A 17,572-nucleotide genomic window follows, 5' to 3' on the forward strand; every position below is an offset into this window, starting at 1 on the left:
TAATTAAATAACGTTCTGAGAACATGTTTCAATAAGACTTAACACTGCTAACTGAAATTTCCACCGAAGGCACATATGGTTCCCAGAATGTTGTGGGAAGGTTGTATTCAAAATAAACATAGGACAACCACGCTCTCACCAACCTGGAAGAAACATATAGTTCTCAGAATGTTACGTGCTAGCTGGAAAGGGCCTGTGCTATAGGCTATAGGCCTGCACTGGTCTAGGGTATTCTTATCATGTCATCATTCAGTAAGATTTGAGTTGAAGTGAATTCATTTTAAGTCATCTTCAAACTTTAGCATACTAAAACCATCTTTTATTTCGTATATTTTTTATATTCTTTCAAAAACAAAAAAACTAAGAAGAGTATCAATACAAAAGGATCGCCATGCTAAAATCATAATATACATTACAGGGATATAGATAGAGAATTGAAATGTTGCAAAAACATACAAGTAAACTCAACTGAAAGATTTTGACAGGGGTTGATCAGGTATCAAGTGGTTCAGGCACAGGTCTTTAGGGGAAAAATGTGATGGTTACAATACAACCGAGAAATGTGTACAGTCCTCTATGAAAGAAGGCCACTGAGGTTTTTGTGAAGGCAATACTCGCCGAAGTGGGAAATGTGTGACTTTGGTTCTAAACAAAGTCCCTGGATGGAGAATTCTGGGGTGTGATACTAACAGGCTACAGCATCGGTAGCACTATTATAGCAAACATTATGGTCAGAGAAGTACACAGATGTAAGATCTTAATTGATCACCCTATTGCAGGACAACTTTCCTGCAATGCAGAACATTTTAAACTCGTAGTGTATTTGAGGTTTAAAAAGGGTTTTTAAAGTTTGCTTCCACTTAGAAATGTCACCTGATTTTCCCTTATGCAAAATGTATCAACCCCTACAAAAATGTAAATTTATTATAATCCACATAATACTTCACATTCCCTATTGCTGCAGGATTATTTTCCTTCTGTTGCAAACTGGCACAAATTAAGATCCCACATCTGTAATATAGTGAAAAACATATATAATCCAACACAATGGCATCATTCCCATTACTTGAGATCCCTTGGAAGAAATTATAAGTACATGAAAAGCAGCAAGAATGGCAGTCTTTTGGAAAAGTTGACAACATACATGAACGGTATGTCTCCTGAAATAGAAATACATAGCTTTGGATGTTTGCGGAAAATGGGTTATACTATCTTTTTTTATCACTCATATGTCATATTAATTTCTATTTACATAAAATATTTACAGCATAATTCATCAGAATCGCTCTGTTATAAAATATATACCACAGTAAAAAGTCATAAGGGGGTTAAATTGTATTTACAAAGGCAGTGACTGGTATTGATATAAAGCTCTTGGTCTGAAGTCGGTTCGATGGTTGAACTAATGGTGGGTGTAGCTTGTCTTCTATGGCCTCATTGGTCTTTGCCATCTTGGGCTAGCCAATAGAGTCTCTCACAGAGTAGTGCTTAAAAAGTTGAAATCGGCAGGCAGTTTGATTGGCCACACTTTGCAATGGGGTGGGCCGAACATCAAAAATGTCCGCCCCCTCTCTTCATAACTCCATGAGAGTGACCTGGAACTGACCGCACATGATTTCAGAGATCTCTATGAGAAATGCTGAGTGGTTGCTGTAGTGTTCAATGATGTTGTCATCCATGTTGACGAAAATCCTGAAAAATAAACAGACAAATAACAGATTAATGTCTTTGTAGGGGGGAACATGCTATGTAAATTACCAGTTTTCTGCTGTCTGGCTGATACATTTTGTAGTCACGAAACAAAAGAGTGAGAAGCCTACAATTCCCTCAACACTGCAGACAATTTATCAGGCCAGACTCCTTTTCCCATAGGGCAACCCGTCTTTACGGTAAGTAAAGCTCTGTTGATAATCAAGCGAACTGCCTGCTCACGCTACCCGGAGGGAATGGACTGATAGAACACTATAAGCGGAATGAGACATAACCTGTTGCGTTCTCCATTCAAACTCCAGGGCAAATTCAACTTCAGTCAAAGTTATTAAAGCCTTTCAGGCAGTGTGACAGAATAACCACACAACATTCTAGGTGACAGTGATCTACTCCATCAAGTCAGCTTCAACAGATTACTGCCTCGGAACATGTTAGTTACACATCTTCATTGGTATGAATGCTTGTGTGAAGACACCTACAACAGGCCAACTTTACTACTAGTGGTAGGTCTGAAGCTTAGGGAAATGTCACCTATTCAGTAAACATAAAGACCTTCGATGTACACTATAAAATTAGAATAGTACAGAATTGTTCCCCAAAGACTATGGTGACGTCCAAATACATATACTTGCATTCTAAATAGAAGGCATTTTAGTTATGTGAAAAGAGTACGTTTTATAGTATGTGAAATGTCTAAAATCGAGTATGGTTTAAAGGTGCAATATGCACAAACAGTTCTGCCATTTTCTGGTTGCTAAAATGCAAATAGTTAATGTGACAAAACAAGCAAGTGTAGAGAATCATTGTACCATCTAAAGTGCTGTGAAATATATTTTTCAACAACCAAAAATATTGTATTATTTTCAGCTTTTTGAAGCTGGTGTACAAAACCAATTATAAAAAGATGCAAAAACTAAACTTAAGAACGGGAACCATAGAAATAGTGCACATAGAACATATCTACCACTTCTTAGACTTGCTTTCAATGAGAATGACAGATCAATATACCAATATACCTCACATATATATGTGAATTTGATCAGGTTGCCCAAAAAGTTACATATTGCAGATTTAAATGCCAGTATGGTATACTCATTACTGCTTTTCATCTAGTAGAACTTGCTGCACACTATTAAGGAAGATAATTGTCTTTCCAGACTTGCATGTGTTTGATAAAGACCTTCAATAATGAAATAAGCAGACGCGCTGTGACCAAATGAACGAATGGCGGGAATCAACACAATTGCACACTAGATGACAGGTTCTCAGTTGGGTGAGCCTAGTATATTGATATTTGTTGATAACTGCATTCGTTTTTACTAAATAGTACGTTCTAAATAGTATGTAGTAGAATTAGTACATAGTAGGACATTTTAGTAAGTATTTGGCAAGACCGATTTCGGACACAGCCTTTGGCGCAAGCATTGAAAACAAAATGGCCACCATTATTTAATTTCATGGTTGACATGCTTCCAATAGGGAGACCAGCTCTTTTTCAAAGGCTAGTCCTATTTAATGTCAACCACCTGGCCTCCACATTGTTGCTCAATAAGGTGCCACCCTCTTTTCACTCTCTGAAGTAAATAGACCAGAACACTTCTTGGTGTAGCTATGGGATGGTTAGATCAGATTAGAGGAACATAAATACTGTAAAGTAAAAGAATAGGGTGACTCATCCAGCCTAGTTTTAAAATCTTTCCATCCTGTGTTTTTTGGAAGAGCTGCAATTATCACATTCCAGGAGACAGAGCTAGCTAGCTCACCTAGCCGGTCTGTCAACTTTAGTTGCCTTCTTTACTGAGGAAAGACCAAAATTCGAGCAAGATTCAACTTAGATTCAACCTACCAAGATATGTAACTTTCAAAATACAGAAATCATCCCGTATGATGCATTTTGCAGCATTATACAGGGATGATTTCAGTATGTTGAAAGTTATATACTGCATGACCAAAAGTTTGCTCGTCGAACATCTCATTTCTAAATTATAGGCATTAATATGGAGTTGGTCCCCTTTGCTGCCATAACAGCCTCCATTCTTCTGGGAAGGCTGTCCACTAGATGTTGGAACATTGCTGCGTGGACTTGCTTCCATTCAACCACAAGAGCATCAGTAAGGTCGGGATGTTGGGCTATTAGGTCTGGCTCGGAGTCGGTGTTCCAATTCATCCCAAAGGTGTTCGATGGGGTTGAGGTCAGGGTTCTGTGCAGGCCAGTCAAGATCTTCCACACCAGTCTCGACAAACCATTTGTCTATGGATCTCACTTTGCACGGGGTCATTGTCATGCTGAAACAGGAAAGCGATTTCCTCAAACTGTTGCCAAAGTTGAAAGCACAAAATCATCTAGAATGTCATTGTATGCTGTAGCATTAAGATTTCCTTTCACTGGAACTAAGCCCAAACAATGAAAAACAGCCCCAGTCGATTATTCCTCCTCCACCAAACTTTACAGTTGGCACTATGCAGTCGGGCAGGTAGCGTTCTCCTGGCATCCGCCAAACCCAGATTCGTCCATCAGACTGCCAGACGGTGAAGCGTGATTTATCCCTCCAGAGAACGCGTTTCCACTGCTCCAGAGTCTAATGGTCGCAAGCTTTACACCACTCAAGCCGACGCGTGGCATTACACATGGTGATCTTAGGCTGCTCGGCTATGGAAACCCATTTCATGAAGCACCCGAAGAACAGTTCTTGTGCTGATGTCGCTTCCAGAGGCAGTTGGAATGGCCTCCGATAGATAGACACATACACACAGTTAGAGATACACACACACACACACACACACACACACACACACACACACAAACCCCACCAAAGGCCTGATGAAGGTACCTGCAATATCAGAACAAACCCCTTTCCATCCAGCAAATTAATTTATCCTTTGAATTCTATACATAAATGTGAAATATTTGTAATTATTAATGTAAAACAAGTATCGTATTCTGAAAGTATATATATTTTTCTTTCGGTACTGAGGTGTTGCAACCGAGGTCAGGCGATTTTTACGCGCTTCAGCACTTGGCAGTCCCGTACTGTGAGCTTGTGCGGCCTACCAATTCGCGGCTGAAACGTTGTTGCTCTTAGACGTTTCCACTTCCCAATAACAGCACTTACAGTTGACCGAGGAAGCTCTAGCAGGGCAGAAATTTGATTAACTGACTTGTTGGAAATGTGGCATCCTATGACGGTGCCACATTGAAAGTCACTGAGCTCTTCAGTAAGGCCATTTTACTGCCAATATTTGTCTATGGAGATTGTATGGCTGTGTGCTCGATTTTATACACCTGTCAGCAACAGGTGTGGCTGAAGAAGCCAAATCCACTAATTTGTAGGGTGTCCACATACTTTTGTATGTATAGTGCATCTTGAAAACATGAGTGCTGACAAGTAAAACTTTTTGGAACAATAGACTAATTCTTTTTGGGTGGAGTTTTCCTTTAATCAAATCCGAACAATTTCCCTTCAACTTACTGTATCTTGCTAATGTTATATGCTAATACTATTGGTAATTATGTAGCATAGCTAATGCTAACACTTATTCCTCCTGATGTAACCCCCCCCCCCCAAAAAAAAAAAAACACAGATCAATGCAGGGCCTTGGTTTAAAAAGTAACTTACCCTCTTTTGCATTTCTTGTAGATGTTCCCAATGGTGTCCTGTTGCATGGCGTACTTTTCAGAAATCTGAGAAAGGAACAAACGAAAGATGAGTGGCACGGTCAACTCCCACGGTATCTTCTCCTGTTTGCTGGATGAGATGCTTGGAGGATGACAACAAGGTTGGGTAAGGAAGGAACAAGTCTTATGAGTGTACTACCTACCGCTTGTCTTAGGCCTTTCAGGGTTGGGCTGCTGAGCATGAGAGCATCGAACACTTCCTCTGACTCGGTTCTCACGTACAGGAGCACTGCAAAAACAAGGTAACAGAATACTTCAGGTTGTGTGTGCCAGACAAGGACTACAGCAGGGCTTTTGCTTTGCATATTGACCACTTATTCTTTGCTTCGTACTATATGTATTGTCTGTACAACAGGTTTGGGTTTGAGCCAATTCCATTTCAATACAGGAAGTACATTATTTTCAATTCAGAAATTCTTCTTTACCTCGCTGCTGCTCCTCGCATCTGGCCTGCTTGCTTGGTGGTGGGCTACCATTGCTTTGTTCCAGTCGATTAGGGTAAAGTCTCTTCAGTGAGCTCTTTTCAACCTCCTCCAGTGTTGTGGGGGGTGCCTACATGGAGAAATAGGAGACATGTAAAACGATTAGGTACAACTCCTCCATAGAATATTATTGCTTCATTTCCCATCCCCAGTCATTGCATGGTTGTAACAGTCACGAGTATGAATGTTATTATCACGAATCTGTCGATACGCACATGAATTGTGACGCAGATGCAGACAGATAAAAGGTTCCAGACAAGACGTTTGTCTGACTATCAGAGATGTTTGTCTCACAACCGGTCAGCGAGTCACAGTGTATATTATAGAACAGAACATTTCCAGACTCTTTTACGAGTCATGTTGATGTCGCTCCCCTCTAAAGAAGCTGACCTTTTCTAAGAAAGTTATCGAAGACATTTTCTTTGAGCGATGGAATGATTTACGATACTGAAGTCTTGAACCCCCTCCCCCCCAAAATGCAAGGTACCCCCTTCACCTTTAGCCTGAATTAGGTCACATCTCTACCTTGCTTTCCTCCCTTAAAGCTGTGAAGATGTATATAATCTATGTACTGTCTAATAAGTGTGTGTTCATTAACACTAGGGAAACAATACTGGAAAGGGCTGGAAAGGGGCTGGCATGCAGACCTTACTAGACATACTGAGCACATACACACTCTCCTTCCCCACTCTCTAAAGCCCAGACTGTGGGAACTAAAGGCCTGTCAGGACTGCAGCCCTTACCACCTTCACTGACTTGTGTCAACAACACTGAAAAGGGGGACTTGTGTGTGTGTGTGTGTGTGTGTGTGTGTGTGTGCCAGGTGTGTGTGTGTGTGTCTTTGTCTAAGCCCCCGCAGGTTAATCCGTGTGTCAGTCACACTTGAGTCGAGTTGAGTCGAGGAAACTGAACGACCCACCAACTAGATCGTCTGATCTCGGCGTCTGTCTCTCCTCACTCTCCCATCCCAACCCACTTTTCCCACACTATCCCTCCCCCCCCTGCGCGCCGTCAGCCTGGAGCTACAGTCCAGGGATAGCAGGGAACATGACTCAACTCACTCTTGTGGTGGTGAACTCCAAGATCCCTCAATCCCAGAAAAAAAAAGAGAGAGAGAGAGAGAGAGAGAGAGAGGAAAATAAAGGGGAAGTGAATAAGGGATGGGGGGGGACCTACCAGGCCGCAGCGCTGCATGTTGGAGAGGTGCATCTCTGGGATGAAGAGGACAGGGTTGGTGACGTGGTCCTCCAGGGTCTTGAAGAAGGTGCTGCCACTTCCCATTGAGCTGGACACTACTGACTTGTTGGCTGAGGAGGGAGAGGAGAACACTGGTTTAGAATTGCCGTTACAGACTGGCCTAAGGTATAAAGGACTGGTTTACCCGGTGCTCTTTAGTCTATGAGTAAGGTTTACCTAAGTGTCGGAAACTGGCTCTATGACATTGTAATGCACCACTAGTTATTCTCTTTAAGAAATAGTCGGATGCTATTCATACAAATGGGGCTAAATCCCCAAATTCTACATTTTGTTAGAAACCCATGAGGTGTTAAATTACAATCACAGACTTAAAATACAGGATGTATTTCTTGCTTGGGTTGGTGTCTTGCTCCACTGCTGATCTAGTCAGAGTACATTTTCAATCACGCAATGGAGTTGAATTGGACTTGGGAAGGCCAAGCTTCACGATAAAAACAAACTGATGAAAGATACTCAAACTGTAATTAAATTCCTTATTTGCGTGTTTTGACACACAACATGATGTATCGATGGATTATTTTGTTGGTGGATGTAGTAGGCTGTCATGATATTAGTAATAAGAGCCTGAGCTAGACTTACTGTTGTTGCTTGAGTCAATGACTGTCTTGACCCTCCTCTTGCTCCTTTTCCTCTCTTCATCCCTCATCTTCCTCTCTGCACCCTGAGGAAAAAGACAGATGGTCAAAGCTCCACTCTGACACTTTTACTCTTCATTTAACAAATGAGTCAGCCGTACAACAGGTGCATTTCTTTAAAAACAAACAACAACAAATATTTTTATGTCATGGATGAGCATAGCTAGTAGCACAGTGGATCGAGATCTTCACTGACCTTATCGCAGAAGATTTTGACCTGGCAGGCTGCTCTGTGGATTAGGTGGTTGGTGCCGCTGCTGAAGTCATATGTGTCGATCTGGAGGTTGAGAGGAAGCCCCTTCACTCCCTTCTGAGAGGAGAAGTCGGTGCTCAGAGAGTTAATGCCAATGTATACCTGGAGGAGAGAGAAGAAGAGGGTTAAACAGGATATCAGACAACAGCTGAATTGGAACTTTCGAGAACAGTTTTGCTGCCCTGTAGCACTTTTCTGTCGTCAAATGACCTAGTGGCCTCATGGGTGAAATGTTATTCATAATGAATGAACATTATTTTTTAAAAGCCGCAGAAAATACGGTGTATCGATGTCAAACGGTTTTGCTATATTTCAGTCTTCTCTGATGTATGTAAAGTGTAATATTGGGATGCAAACTCAACATTGAATACATTTCTACTCTATGTCTGACATGGTACAGTTGTCTTCTTTTTTTGTAGGCCCATAACCATGTGTGAGAGGTGTATATTTTGTTTCAATGTAGATTTGTTTAAGACTACCAAGAAACACTCTGTGTGACCCTGATTTAGCCCACTGCAGTAAAAGGTTAAAGGTCCTTGCACAGCAATTGGAACCTTAAAAATCATTAAAACATTTTTTTTAAATTTAACCTTCATTTAACTAAGCAAGTCAGTTAAGAACAAATTCTTATTTACAGTGACGGCCTACCAAAAGGCAAAAAGCCATCTGCGGAGACGGGGGCTGGGATTAAAAATAAAATAAATAAAATATAGGACAAAACACACATCACGACAAGAGACAACAACATAGCAAGGCAGCGACACATGACAACACAGCATGGTAGCAACACAACATAACAACAACATGGTAGCAACACAACATGGTAGCAGCACAAAACATGGTACAAAGATTATTGGGCACAAACAACAGCACAAAGGGCAAGAAGTTAGAGACAGCAATATGTCACACAAAGCAGCCACAACTGTCAGTAAGAGTGTCCATGATTGAGTCTTTGAATGAAGAGATTAAGATAAAACTGTCCAGTTTGAGTGTTTGTTGCAGCTCATTCCAGTCGCTAGCTGCAGCGAAGGAGCGACCCAGGGATGTGTGTGCTTTGTGGACCTTTAACAGAATGTGACTGGCAGAACGGGTGTTGTATGTGGAGGATGAGGGCTGCAGTAGATATCTCAGATAGGGGGGAGTGAGGCCTAAAATGTAAATAAGCATCAACCAGTGGGCCTTGTGACGGGTATACAGAGATTTTTTTTTTTTTTTACACCTTTATTTTACTAGGCAAGTCAGTTAAGAACAAATTCTTATTTTCAATGACGGCCTAGGAACAGTGGGTTAACTGTCTGTTCAGGGGCAGAACGACAGATTTTGTACCTTGTCAGCTCAGGGATTTGAACTTGCAACCTTTCGGTTACTAGTCCAATGCTCTAACCACTAGGCTACACTGCCACCCCAAAGATAACCAGTTTACAGAGGAGTATAGAGTGCAGCGATGTTTCCTATAAGGTACGTTGGTGGCATTGACACAATTCGCTTTTTTGTTTTACAAAACAAACACTAGAAGTCTATGGACACATGGTGTAATGACACCTTTTTGGATTGTAAAACCCCCTCCAATGTGGACAAATGTACAGAGGTACAGTATAGCAGAAAAGTCTAGAATGTTTGCACACTGGTTGGGTCTTGGTAAGGTTTTAGGATATGAGAGGCATTGATTTGAACATACTATTGTGAGGGGCCAGGAGTGGAAAGGGATGGTTGTGACAACAAGTGCCTTCCGTGTTTATTAAAAGGAGTTTTTCTCTCTCATTCCTTCCAACCCGTCCTTTCCCTTCTCATTCTCTCTCCCTCACCTGCAGTGAGTTTTATTGCCCCACCCTTATGCCCTGGGGGGCAGTGAGCAGATTGCAGTAAGCGCTCTCGACGTGACGCTCTTCCCTTGCACCGGGGCAGCCGCATGCCAGGGATTCCTCCCCTCCCAACCCTCAGTGCTCCTTCATCGCCCCATTTCAGCTCAATGGGTAGCATGGCTGGGTACATAATAGGGGTGCGCCAAGCATTACGACATCATCTGTGTGAGTGCCAGTGTGCGTGTTTTCCACTGTTGCTCCAGTTTCCTCGCTGCTTTTACCTTAGCTTCCTCATTGGGGTTCCAGATGAAGGACAAAGCGTTGAAGGCCACCTCTTCCACGTGGCTGATGCCACTGAATACCTCTTTGTAGTCAGCTAGTAGATAAATAGAAAGATATTGATTTAGTTCAGAGAAATTTCTGGAGCCATTGGAATTGTTATTGTCTTTCATTGAAGTGGTTATCTGCTCAGAATAGATACAACCTTACAAAAAGCAAAAACAACAAAAACTGATAAAAAAAATTCTTCCAGTCAGTGGCATTTGTTGTTGTAGATGTTGACCAATGGCATTTATCCATGACATTCTTCAGAGAAGACAACGGGGAAAGCCTTGTAACTGTCTGTTTCTATACTATACATGTGTTTGTGTGTAGACGGTCAAAGTTGCGGTGCCATACCGATGTCAATGACTCTCTGCTTAACGGTCGGCTGCCGTGCGTGCCAATGATTCCAGCACCTCAGCTGAATCTCTGCGCTCTTGTCGTTCTCAAACACCGCCATGACCACCGTCTGGAGAAAGAGAGCCACAAACAAAGAGAGAGAGAAAGAAGAGAAAATAGGGAAAGAGAGAGAGCGAGAGAGAGAGAGAGAGAGCGATCAGACAAGGTACATTTTGTGTAGGTTATACGTCTTTGTTGGTGCGTCGTCGACTTTGAGAAAGGCACAACTGGGCACGTTTTATTCAGACATCAGGCCCTGTTATCATAATTCTAAATCCTCAATTCTCTCCTGGTATTGTCACCAACTATTAGCAGGGCTTGTGTGTGCTCTCTTTTTACTTGACAAAAGAGAGGGTTGTCACCCATGCCGTTGGCACCACACCTCTCCCCCTGTTCTCCTTCTGACTTAGTCACAAAGAACTCAGGGCCTGACTAACTGGCTGACATGCATTGGGTTTGGCCCCGCCAGACGAAATATGCAATGGCCCGAGTACTGTGCCTGGCGGAACTCCAAACCCGAAATCACTCATCACAGAAAGAGAGAAAAAGGTTTCCCACCCCAATTCACCACGACTTGGTTCAGACAGTCAACAATGTTGAACCGGGATATATATATATTTTTTTCTCGGGAGATTCCTAAGGAACATACTTTCACTGGGGTTGTGTCAGACAGAACATCCTATGGATAGAGGAAATGTTCCTGGGTGATGTCATCAAAGCTCGACTCACCTTGACTTTGTTGGGGATCAGACTGGCTGAGCTGTCCACCCCCTGAAGGGAGATGGGGTAGAACTGGCCCTTGTTGAGGTAAACCATGGGCAGCTCAGACGACTTGTGCTGGATGGCTTGAGGGGCTCCCAGAATGAACTGGAAATTGTTCCTGGAGACAGAAAAGAACAGAGAAGAATGTTAGTGCACAGCATTATGCGTTGCTATTGGAATTTTACCCCCCATTGCTTTATAATTTACACAGAGCTCAATTATATTCATTATCTTTAGCCTAATAAGTATTAGCGATACTGGGCGTACAATAGTTCAGTGTTCAAGCTGACGTGATGACTGAAGTCATCACACAGGTGTCATAATTTGATCTGATTCTCGGGGGGCAAATAGCTACCTGTATCTCTCTGGAGGGGATTTGCTGTAAGTGTCAGAGTAAACTGGGCTGTGCTGCTCGGCAAAGGGATTGCTGTAGGGTAGAGTCTGCTTCAGGGCGACACAAGACAAAATGTGAGAAGAGTGAATATGAAAAGGACAAAAAGAAAGAGAGAGATGGAGGGAGGGTAACTAGAAGTGAAGGGGAAGATGAGACATTGCCAGAGATGAAAATGTACAAAGGACAACACCAGTTGTGATTTAGACAAAAAACAAGATGGCTACTCTTCTTGGTGCTGTAAGCTTACCTCGGTGGTGGCCTCAGGGAAGGCTGTCTCTGTGGGCCACTTCTGGGAGAGCAAGGAGTCGAAGATGTTGTTGATGACCTGCTTGTGGTAGGTGTCGGCACTGGGAGTGAGAGGGAGAGGGTTTTGGGGGACAGAGGGGGGACAGAGGGGTGACAGCTTGCTGTTCAGCTCCAGCGCCTCCTGGGGATGGTTGGATGAAATGTTCTCGGACAGCAGCTTCATAATGTTTGCTGGCGTCTCCAGGGAGATCAGCTCGGGGGAGGAGCCAATCATAGTCCTGGATTGGGGGGAGGAGTTTAGATACAGGACCAACCCAATTCGCCACCCCTTCGATTGACACTCAATGAAATCAATGGGGTTGTTTGACAAATACTACTCTCGCGCGAAACACTGATTGTCAAAGGTACTTCCTTCCTTCAAATAAACTCCAGCTCTTTTATACAGTAGCAGATACAGCAGCACACATGCACACAATTACAGACTGTAAAAATAGGCGTCAAAGTCAATAAAACATGAATAAAGCCAGTTTAGTTCTCAGAGTCCACTAAGCACACAATGCTACTGAAAGTGAACTAAACAGAGCTGGGCAGGAACTGTTTACGGCCTAATCCTGGAATGTTTTCTCTCTTTCTATAAGTTTCTCTGTGGGACTGACGGGTGTGTTTGACGGGACAACAGCGTGATCCACCGATGGCCATTTTTCAACCCAGACAAAAGAGAGGGTGAGAGAGCAGCAGAGCTGGGGCTGCTTCTCCTCCTTTGTGAGTCAGAGTGTTGTTCGGGGGAGGGAGGAGAATGATGAGAAGGAGGTGTACCACGGCCCATAATCCCTTTGGGCTCTGTTTGACATGGGGATTAGCCACCAGCTCACCCAACTCTAACCTCACCAAAACCCTGCCCTGCCTCTACCGCTTGACTCCATGTCAATGGGCTTGACTTCATGACATGGGAACTCCTAATACCACCCGGCAACCACTTAAAATCCCTTACCCCCTTATCTGTGCCATAAGCACCCCCCTTTAGTGCCTCTCTCCCTAGATTGACAGGTGGCTCTCTCAATCAAGTCCATACTCTTGGTAGTGTCAATAATTGCTCAGAAGTCAATCTTACCTCTCTGATGGCTTGTACATGCTACTGCCTCGGCTGCATGCAACCATCTTCTGCTCTTTGGGTGTCTGTGAAAGTAAAACAACAACCATGAGTACTGATACAGCACAATATCTATACACAGGACTCAAAGTTGAACAGGTGGTATAACACACAGACACACAGTTACCTTGCACTGGTCGTATGCGAGTAGGCTGTCTGTGTAGGCCCAGGAGTCCATGCTGTAGTTATTGTAGCGCTGGTAGTTGAAGCTCTCGTTCTGAAGGACCAATCCCAGAGTCCTGCAGCAAACAGGGCCAGGAAAAACATCACATGAATAAACTTACATTATAGTTTTATTACAGGTCAAAATGGTAGGCTTCCCATTCAGAATGTGGCATTACAGTGAAGGATTAGGTCATTAAATTCATCTTCTTTTTTTAAATAATACAATAATATATTAGAAAGGCAACAATGAGCATGTTTTGTCTATAGAAGTGCCTCTTTACCGGTGTATTAGAAAGGCAAGGGCTTTATGGTGTGATCATCTGCATGCTAATAACAACCTTAAGCACTGCACATACCTTCCTCTGGAGGGTTTCGATTGCAAAACCACAGATCTTAACCATATTTGGCTGCAAGTGTCAGAGAAGTTCAACATGCCAGGGGCCAAGAGCTCATGGACACAAACATGCCTTGTATGACCTCAAAATGATCAATTTACCTCAGAACTGTATGGTGTTTTTTTTTTTAGGAAAGAAAGAAACAACTTATTTGATTTGAGCCTTTCCCTTCGTAGGAACATATAACGATTTCTAAAGTAAACATTTCAGGACCAGAATGCTCACCTGGGAGTCCCTGGGTTTCAATATTGCCAAAAGGCCAGAAAGAAAACAAGGGATTTGGGGGAAGGATGAGTTACTCCTCAGACCAGGATAAACAGAGAGAAAAGCAGGATTTGTTTTGGGAATTTCCTGGCTACTGGGAATGGGATAAGCATTCTCCTGTAAGTTGCCCTGAAATGGCCAGCATGCAAACAGTGCAGATTTACCTATGGGCTACCACATCATGTGCCAACAACAGAGGAAGACTCCAGACATTGACAGCCGACTATGTTTGATTAGGAGAGAGGGAGAATGGCAAGAACAATACCTAAGCTGTTACGATTCCAACCCAAACTCTTAATGACTGTCACAATAAGGTATATTAGCATCAAATAAGACTGTGTGGTCACCTATACGTCTTCTATAATTCCATACAACTGTTTACTAAAATGCTTCACCTCAAAACTTCTACCCACCACTGTTCTAAGATACACCTGTCTCTCCCTGTACGCTCACTCACCTCAGTACACTATAACACCACAATATCTCATTAGCTACTCTCCTTTCCCTAAATAATGCTCAATACAGATGTTACAAAAGAGAATCCCGGTCTAGAGTTTCACTACTACACTGTTATGTAATTCAACTCATTACACATTGTCATTAATCAGCCCCTCTAACACATTCGGGGGATACCCGTTTCTCTCTCCCCCATTGTGTGTTGTACCCCCTGGGTTAGTGTCAACACGGCTTATGACAGGCCAGTTTAAATCATGAGCCGGCTTAAATTTACAAAATAGCGGGGAGAGAGAGAGAATGTCAAATATAAAATGGAGAAACCTGACACACACTTTTCTAAAAACACACCTTTCACATGGGGGTCTCATTACACAATGTAAAGAGAAAAAGAGAAGGGGGGCCCCGAGTGCCTGATTTCTCACCCTCTCTCTGGAAGTCTAAGTGGCTCAAACTACTGTACAACAGAAGATGAATGAACAAGTCAACGCTTGCATAATTTTCTATTCTGGCCCTCGGCAGAAAAGTTCAGATGAAAATTACAAGAGGAGGGGAGAATGTTGCAGAATCAACAGCAGTTTCAGCCAAAGGCCTTACATCTGTCATTCTAACCAACCAATACACTTGACTATATGACTGGTTGCATTTCACCTTGGAAGTTAAACCACAAGACACAAGTCAGATTGGGGCCAGAGTAGCAGTGCAACTCTGGAAGTCCCTCCGTCTCCATGTCAGAACCTCGCAATCCATACATACATTCAAGTCCACACTAAAAGACACAGCTCTTCACACATCCTCTATCTAGTTCACTTTCTGTCATCATGTTTCGTGTTCTCCCTGGTTAGTCTGTCCTCATGTTTAGTGTTCTCCCTGGTTCGTCTGTCCTCATGTTTAGTGTTCTCCCTGGTTCGTCTGTCCTCATGTTTAGTGTTCTCCCTGGTTAGTCTGTCCTCATGTTTAGTGTTCTCCCTGGTTAGTCTGTCCTCATGTTTCGTGTTCTCCCTGGTTAGTCTGTCCTCATGTTTAGTGTTCTCCCTGGTTAGTCTGTCCTCATGTTTAGTGTTCTCCCTGGTTAGTCTGTCCTCATGTTTAGTGTTCTCCCTGGTTAGTCTGTCATCCTGTTTAGAGTTCTCCCTGGTTAGTCTGTCATTATGTTTAGTGTTCTCCCTGGTTAGTCTGTCATCCTGTTTAGTGTTCTCCCTGGTTAGTCTGTCATCCTGTTTAGTGTTCTCCCTGGTTAGTCTGTCACCATGTTTAGTGTTCTCCCTGGTTAGTCTGTCACCATGTTTAGTGTTCTCCCTGGTTAGTCTGTCATCCTGTTTAGTGTTCTCCCTGGTTAGTCTGTCATCCTGTTTAGTGTTCTCCCTGGTTAGTCTGTCATCCTGTTTAGTGTTCTCCCTGGTTAGTCTGTCATCCTGTTTAGTGTTCTCCCTGGTTAGTATGTCATCATGTTTCGTGTTCTCCATGGTTAGTCTGTCATCCTGTTTAGTGTTCTCCCTGGTTAGTCTGTCATCCTGTTTAGTGTTCTCCATGTTTAGTCTGTCATCATGTTTCGTGTTCTCCCTGGTTAGTCTGTCATCCTGTTTAGTGTTCTCCATGTTTAGTCTGTCATCCTGTTTAGTGTTCTCCCTGGTTAGTCTGTCATCCTGTTTAGTGTTCTCCATGTTTAGTCTGTCATCCTGTTTAGTGTTCTCCATGTTTAGTCTGTCATCCTGTTTAGTGTTCTCCATGTTTAGTCTGTCATCCTGTTTAGTGTTCTCCATGTTTAGTCTGTCATCCTGTTTAGTGTTCTCCCTGGTTAGTATGTCATCATGTTTCGTGTTCTCCATGTTTAGTCTGTCATCCTGTTTAGTGTTCTCCATGTTTAGTCTGTCATCCTGTTTAGTGTTCTCCCTGGTTAGTCTGTCATCCTGTTTAGTGTTCTCCATGTTTAGTCTGTCATCCTGTTTAGTGTTCTCCATGTTTAGTCTGTCATCCTGTTTAGTGTTCTCCATGTTTAGTCTGTCATCCTGTTTAGTGTTCTCCATGTTTAGTCTGTCATCCTGTTTAGTGTTCTCGCTGGTTAGTCTGTCATCATGTTTAGTGTTCTTTTATATACTTACTTATTTTAATGTGTGATTTTAACTAGTTTTATCCTGCTGATTTTCTGTTGTATATAAAGTGACTTTGGGTTTTGTTAAAAGCGTTTAAATAAAATGAATTATTCCAAGTCCATACACATTTCCCTTAAATAACACATTCTAGCATGAAACACCAACTCCAACCCCATGAAACATAGCATGTCACAGAAAAAATGGTCAACTTACTCAATCTCTTTGGTCATGACTCCTTTCCAAGACAGTAGATCTCAGGCTTCTTTAGGTAAAGTCTCCTCTAGTGTGTATGTGTTTGTGTGTTCTTGTGAAAGGCTGTCAGTCAGTCTTAGCAGAGAGAAGCAGACTTGTCCCGCTGAGTGAGCTTGTTTGATTCCTGTCCACATTGGCTCCCAACATTTATTTCATGCCGACAGGTAGCTTTCCTCACTCACTCCTGATTGGCCGAGGGCTCTGGAGACAGGTGCCTGATAGGACAGGTGTAGATGGGTTAACTGTTTCAGTGCTGGTGAGAAACCAGGTGTGGGTGGTGGGTACTTAGCAGGACAATGCTGGGCAGCATTTCACGCATCTCATTGAGATTTAAAGAAAATAGTGAGATTGGCTTCTCCAAGGTGTGAAATGCTTCTTATTTAGAGTGATAAACCAAAGAGTTTTTGCAGGAACTAGGCTTTAAAATGGTAACGTTAATTCAGTATCATTACTTTCTCTCTCTGAGTCTACGATGTTGTGAAATTTCAACTGGTGGTTTTGGTGCCCTTGTGTTTGTAATTATCATTGGCAAAACTATTTGATGGGAGTAGTTGGGAGTAGTGGTTCAATACTTTATATTTGGGTAGGATTTGTAAGGATGTGTTACATTGCATATTGAATTATCCACAAGAGGCACATGATAAACATTAGAATATGTTCCCAATAAAGAAACTCCTTTTCATGTGCTTAGTAAATTTCTGCAATAGTTTACAAAAAAACATTTGCTGATTTACATTTTTTAGAATTAGGTTAGGATTTTTTCTGGTTTGAATTTTGCATTTCAATAAACAGGAAATACGTATTATTTCAAATCTAGAAAGAAATCCGAGTTGAGAGTTCATAACTCTCAAAAGCATTACATC

The 17,572-nt window shown here is 42.4% G+C and overlaps 1 protein-coding gene across 4 annotated transcripts; it reads right to left on the reverse strand.

Annotated features, from left to right (window-relative positions):
• Positions 1–303: 303 nt before the first annotated feature.
• On the reverse strand, positions 304–17,088 carry grhl3 (grainyhead-like transcription factor 3). Of its 4 annotated transcripts, none has more exons than XM_064954196.1 (15): positions 16,671–17,081; positions 13,215–13,326; positions 13,049–13,113; positions 11,939–12,215; positions 11,653–11,738; positions 11,265–11,415; positions 10,494–10,605; positions 10,097–10,191; positions 7,957–8,115; positions 7,705–7,786; positions 7,045–7,175; positions 5,812–5,938; positions 5,530–5,615; positions 5,328–5,392; positions 304–1,692 (listed from the first exon to the last, which is right to left on the reverse strand). In XM_064954196.1, the coding sequence occupies exons 1-15, from the start codon at positions 16,685–16,687 to the stop codon at positions 1,575–1,577; spliced, it is 1,683 nt and encodes a 560-aa protein (XP_064810268.1). In that variant the 5' UTR covers positions 16,688–17,081; the 3' UTR covers positions 304–1,574. The 4 variants fall into 4 exon arrangements, with proteins under 4 accessions (XP_064810268.1, XP_064810266.1, XP_064810265.1 ...); XM_064954194.1 differs by having other exon boundaries at positions 11,653–11,741; positions 16,671–16,939; XM_064954193.1 differs by lacking the exon at positions 304–1,692 and adding an exon at positions 1,700–3,996 and having other exon boundaries at positions 16,671–17,088.
• Positions 17,089–17,572: the final 484 nt, after the last annotated feature.

Source organism: Oncorhynchus masou, chromosome 32 (assembly GCF_036934945.1).
Source record: "Oncorhynchus masou masou isolate Uvic2021 chromosome 32, UVic_Omas_1.1, whole genome shotgun sequence".
In the NCBI taxonomy this organism is placed as follows: Eukaryota; Metazoa; Chordata; class Actinopteri; order Salmoniformes; family Salmonidae; genus Oncorhynchus; species Oncorhynchus masou.

Excerpts from the sequence above, each read along its gene's own strand:
- grhl3 (XM_064954192.1), bottom strand. Across the intron at positions 7,787-7,956 it reads TCAAAATCTTCTGCGATAAG|GGTGCAGAGAGGAAGATGAG; the intron begins GTCAGTGAAGAT and ends CTTTTTCCTCAG. Across the intron at positions 5,393-5,529 it reads TGAAAGGCCTAAGACAAGCG|ATTTCTGAAAAGTACGCCAT; the intron begins GTAGGTAGTACA and ends TTCCTTTCTCAG.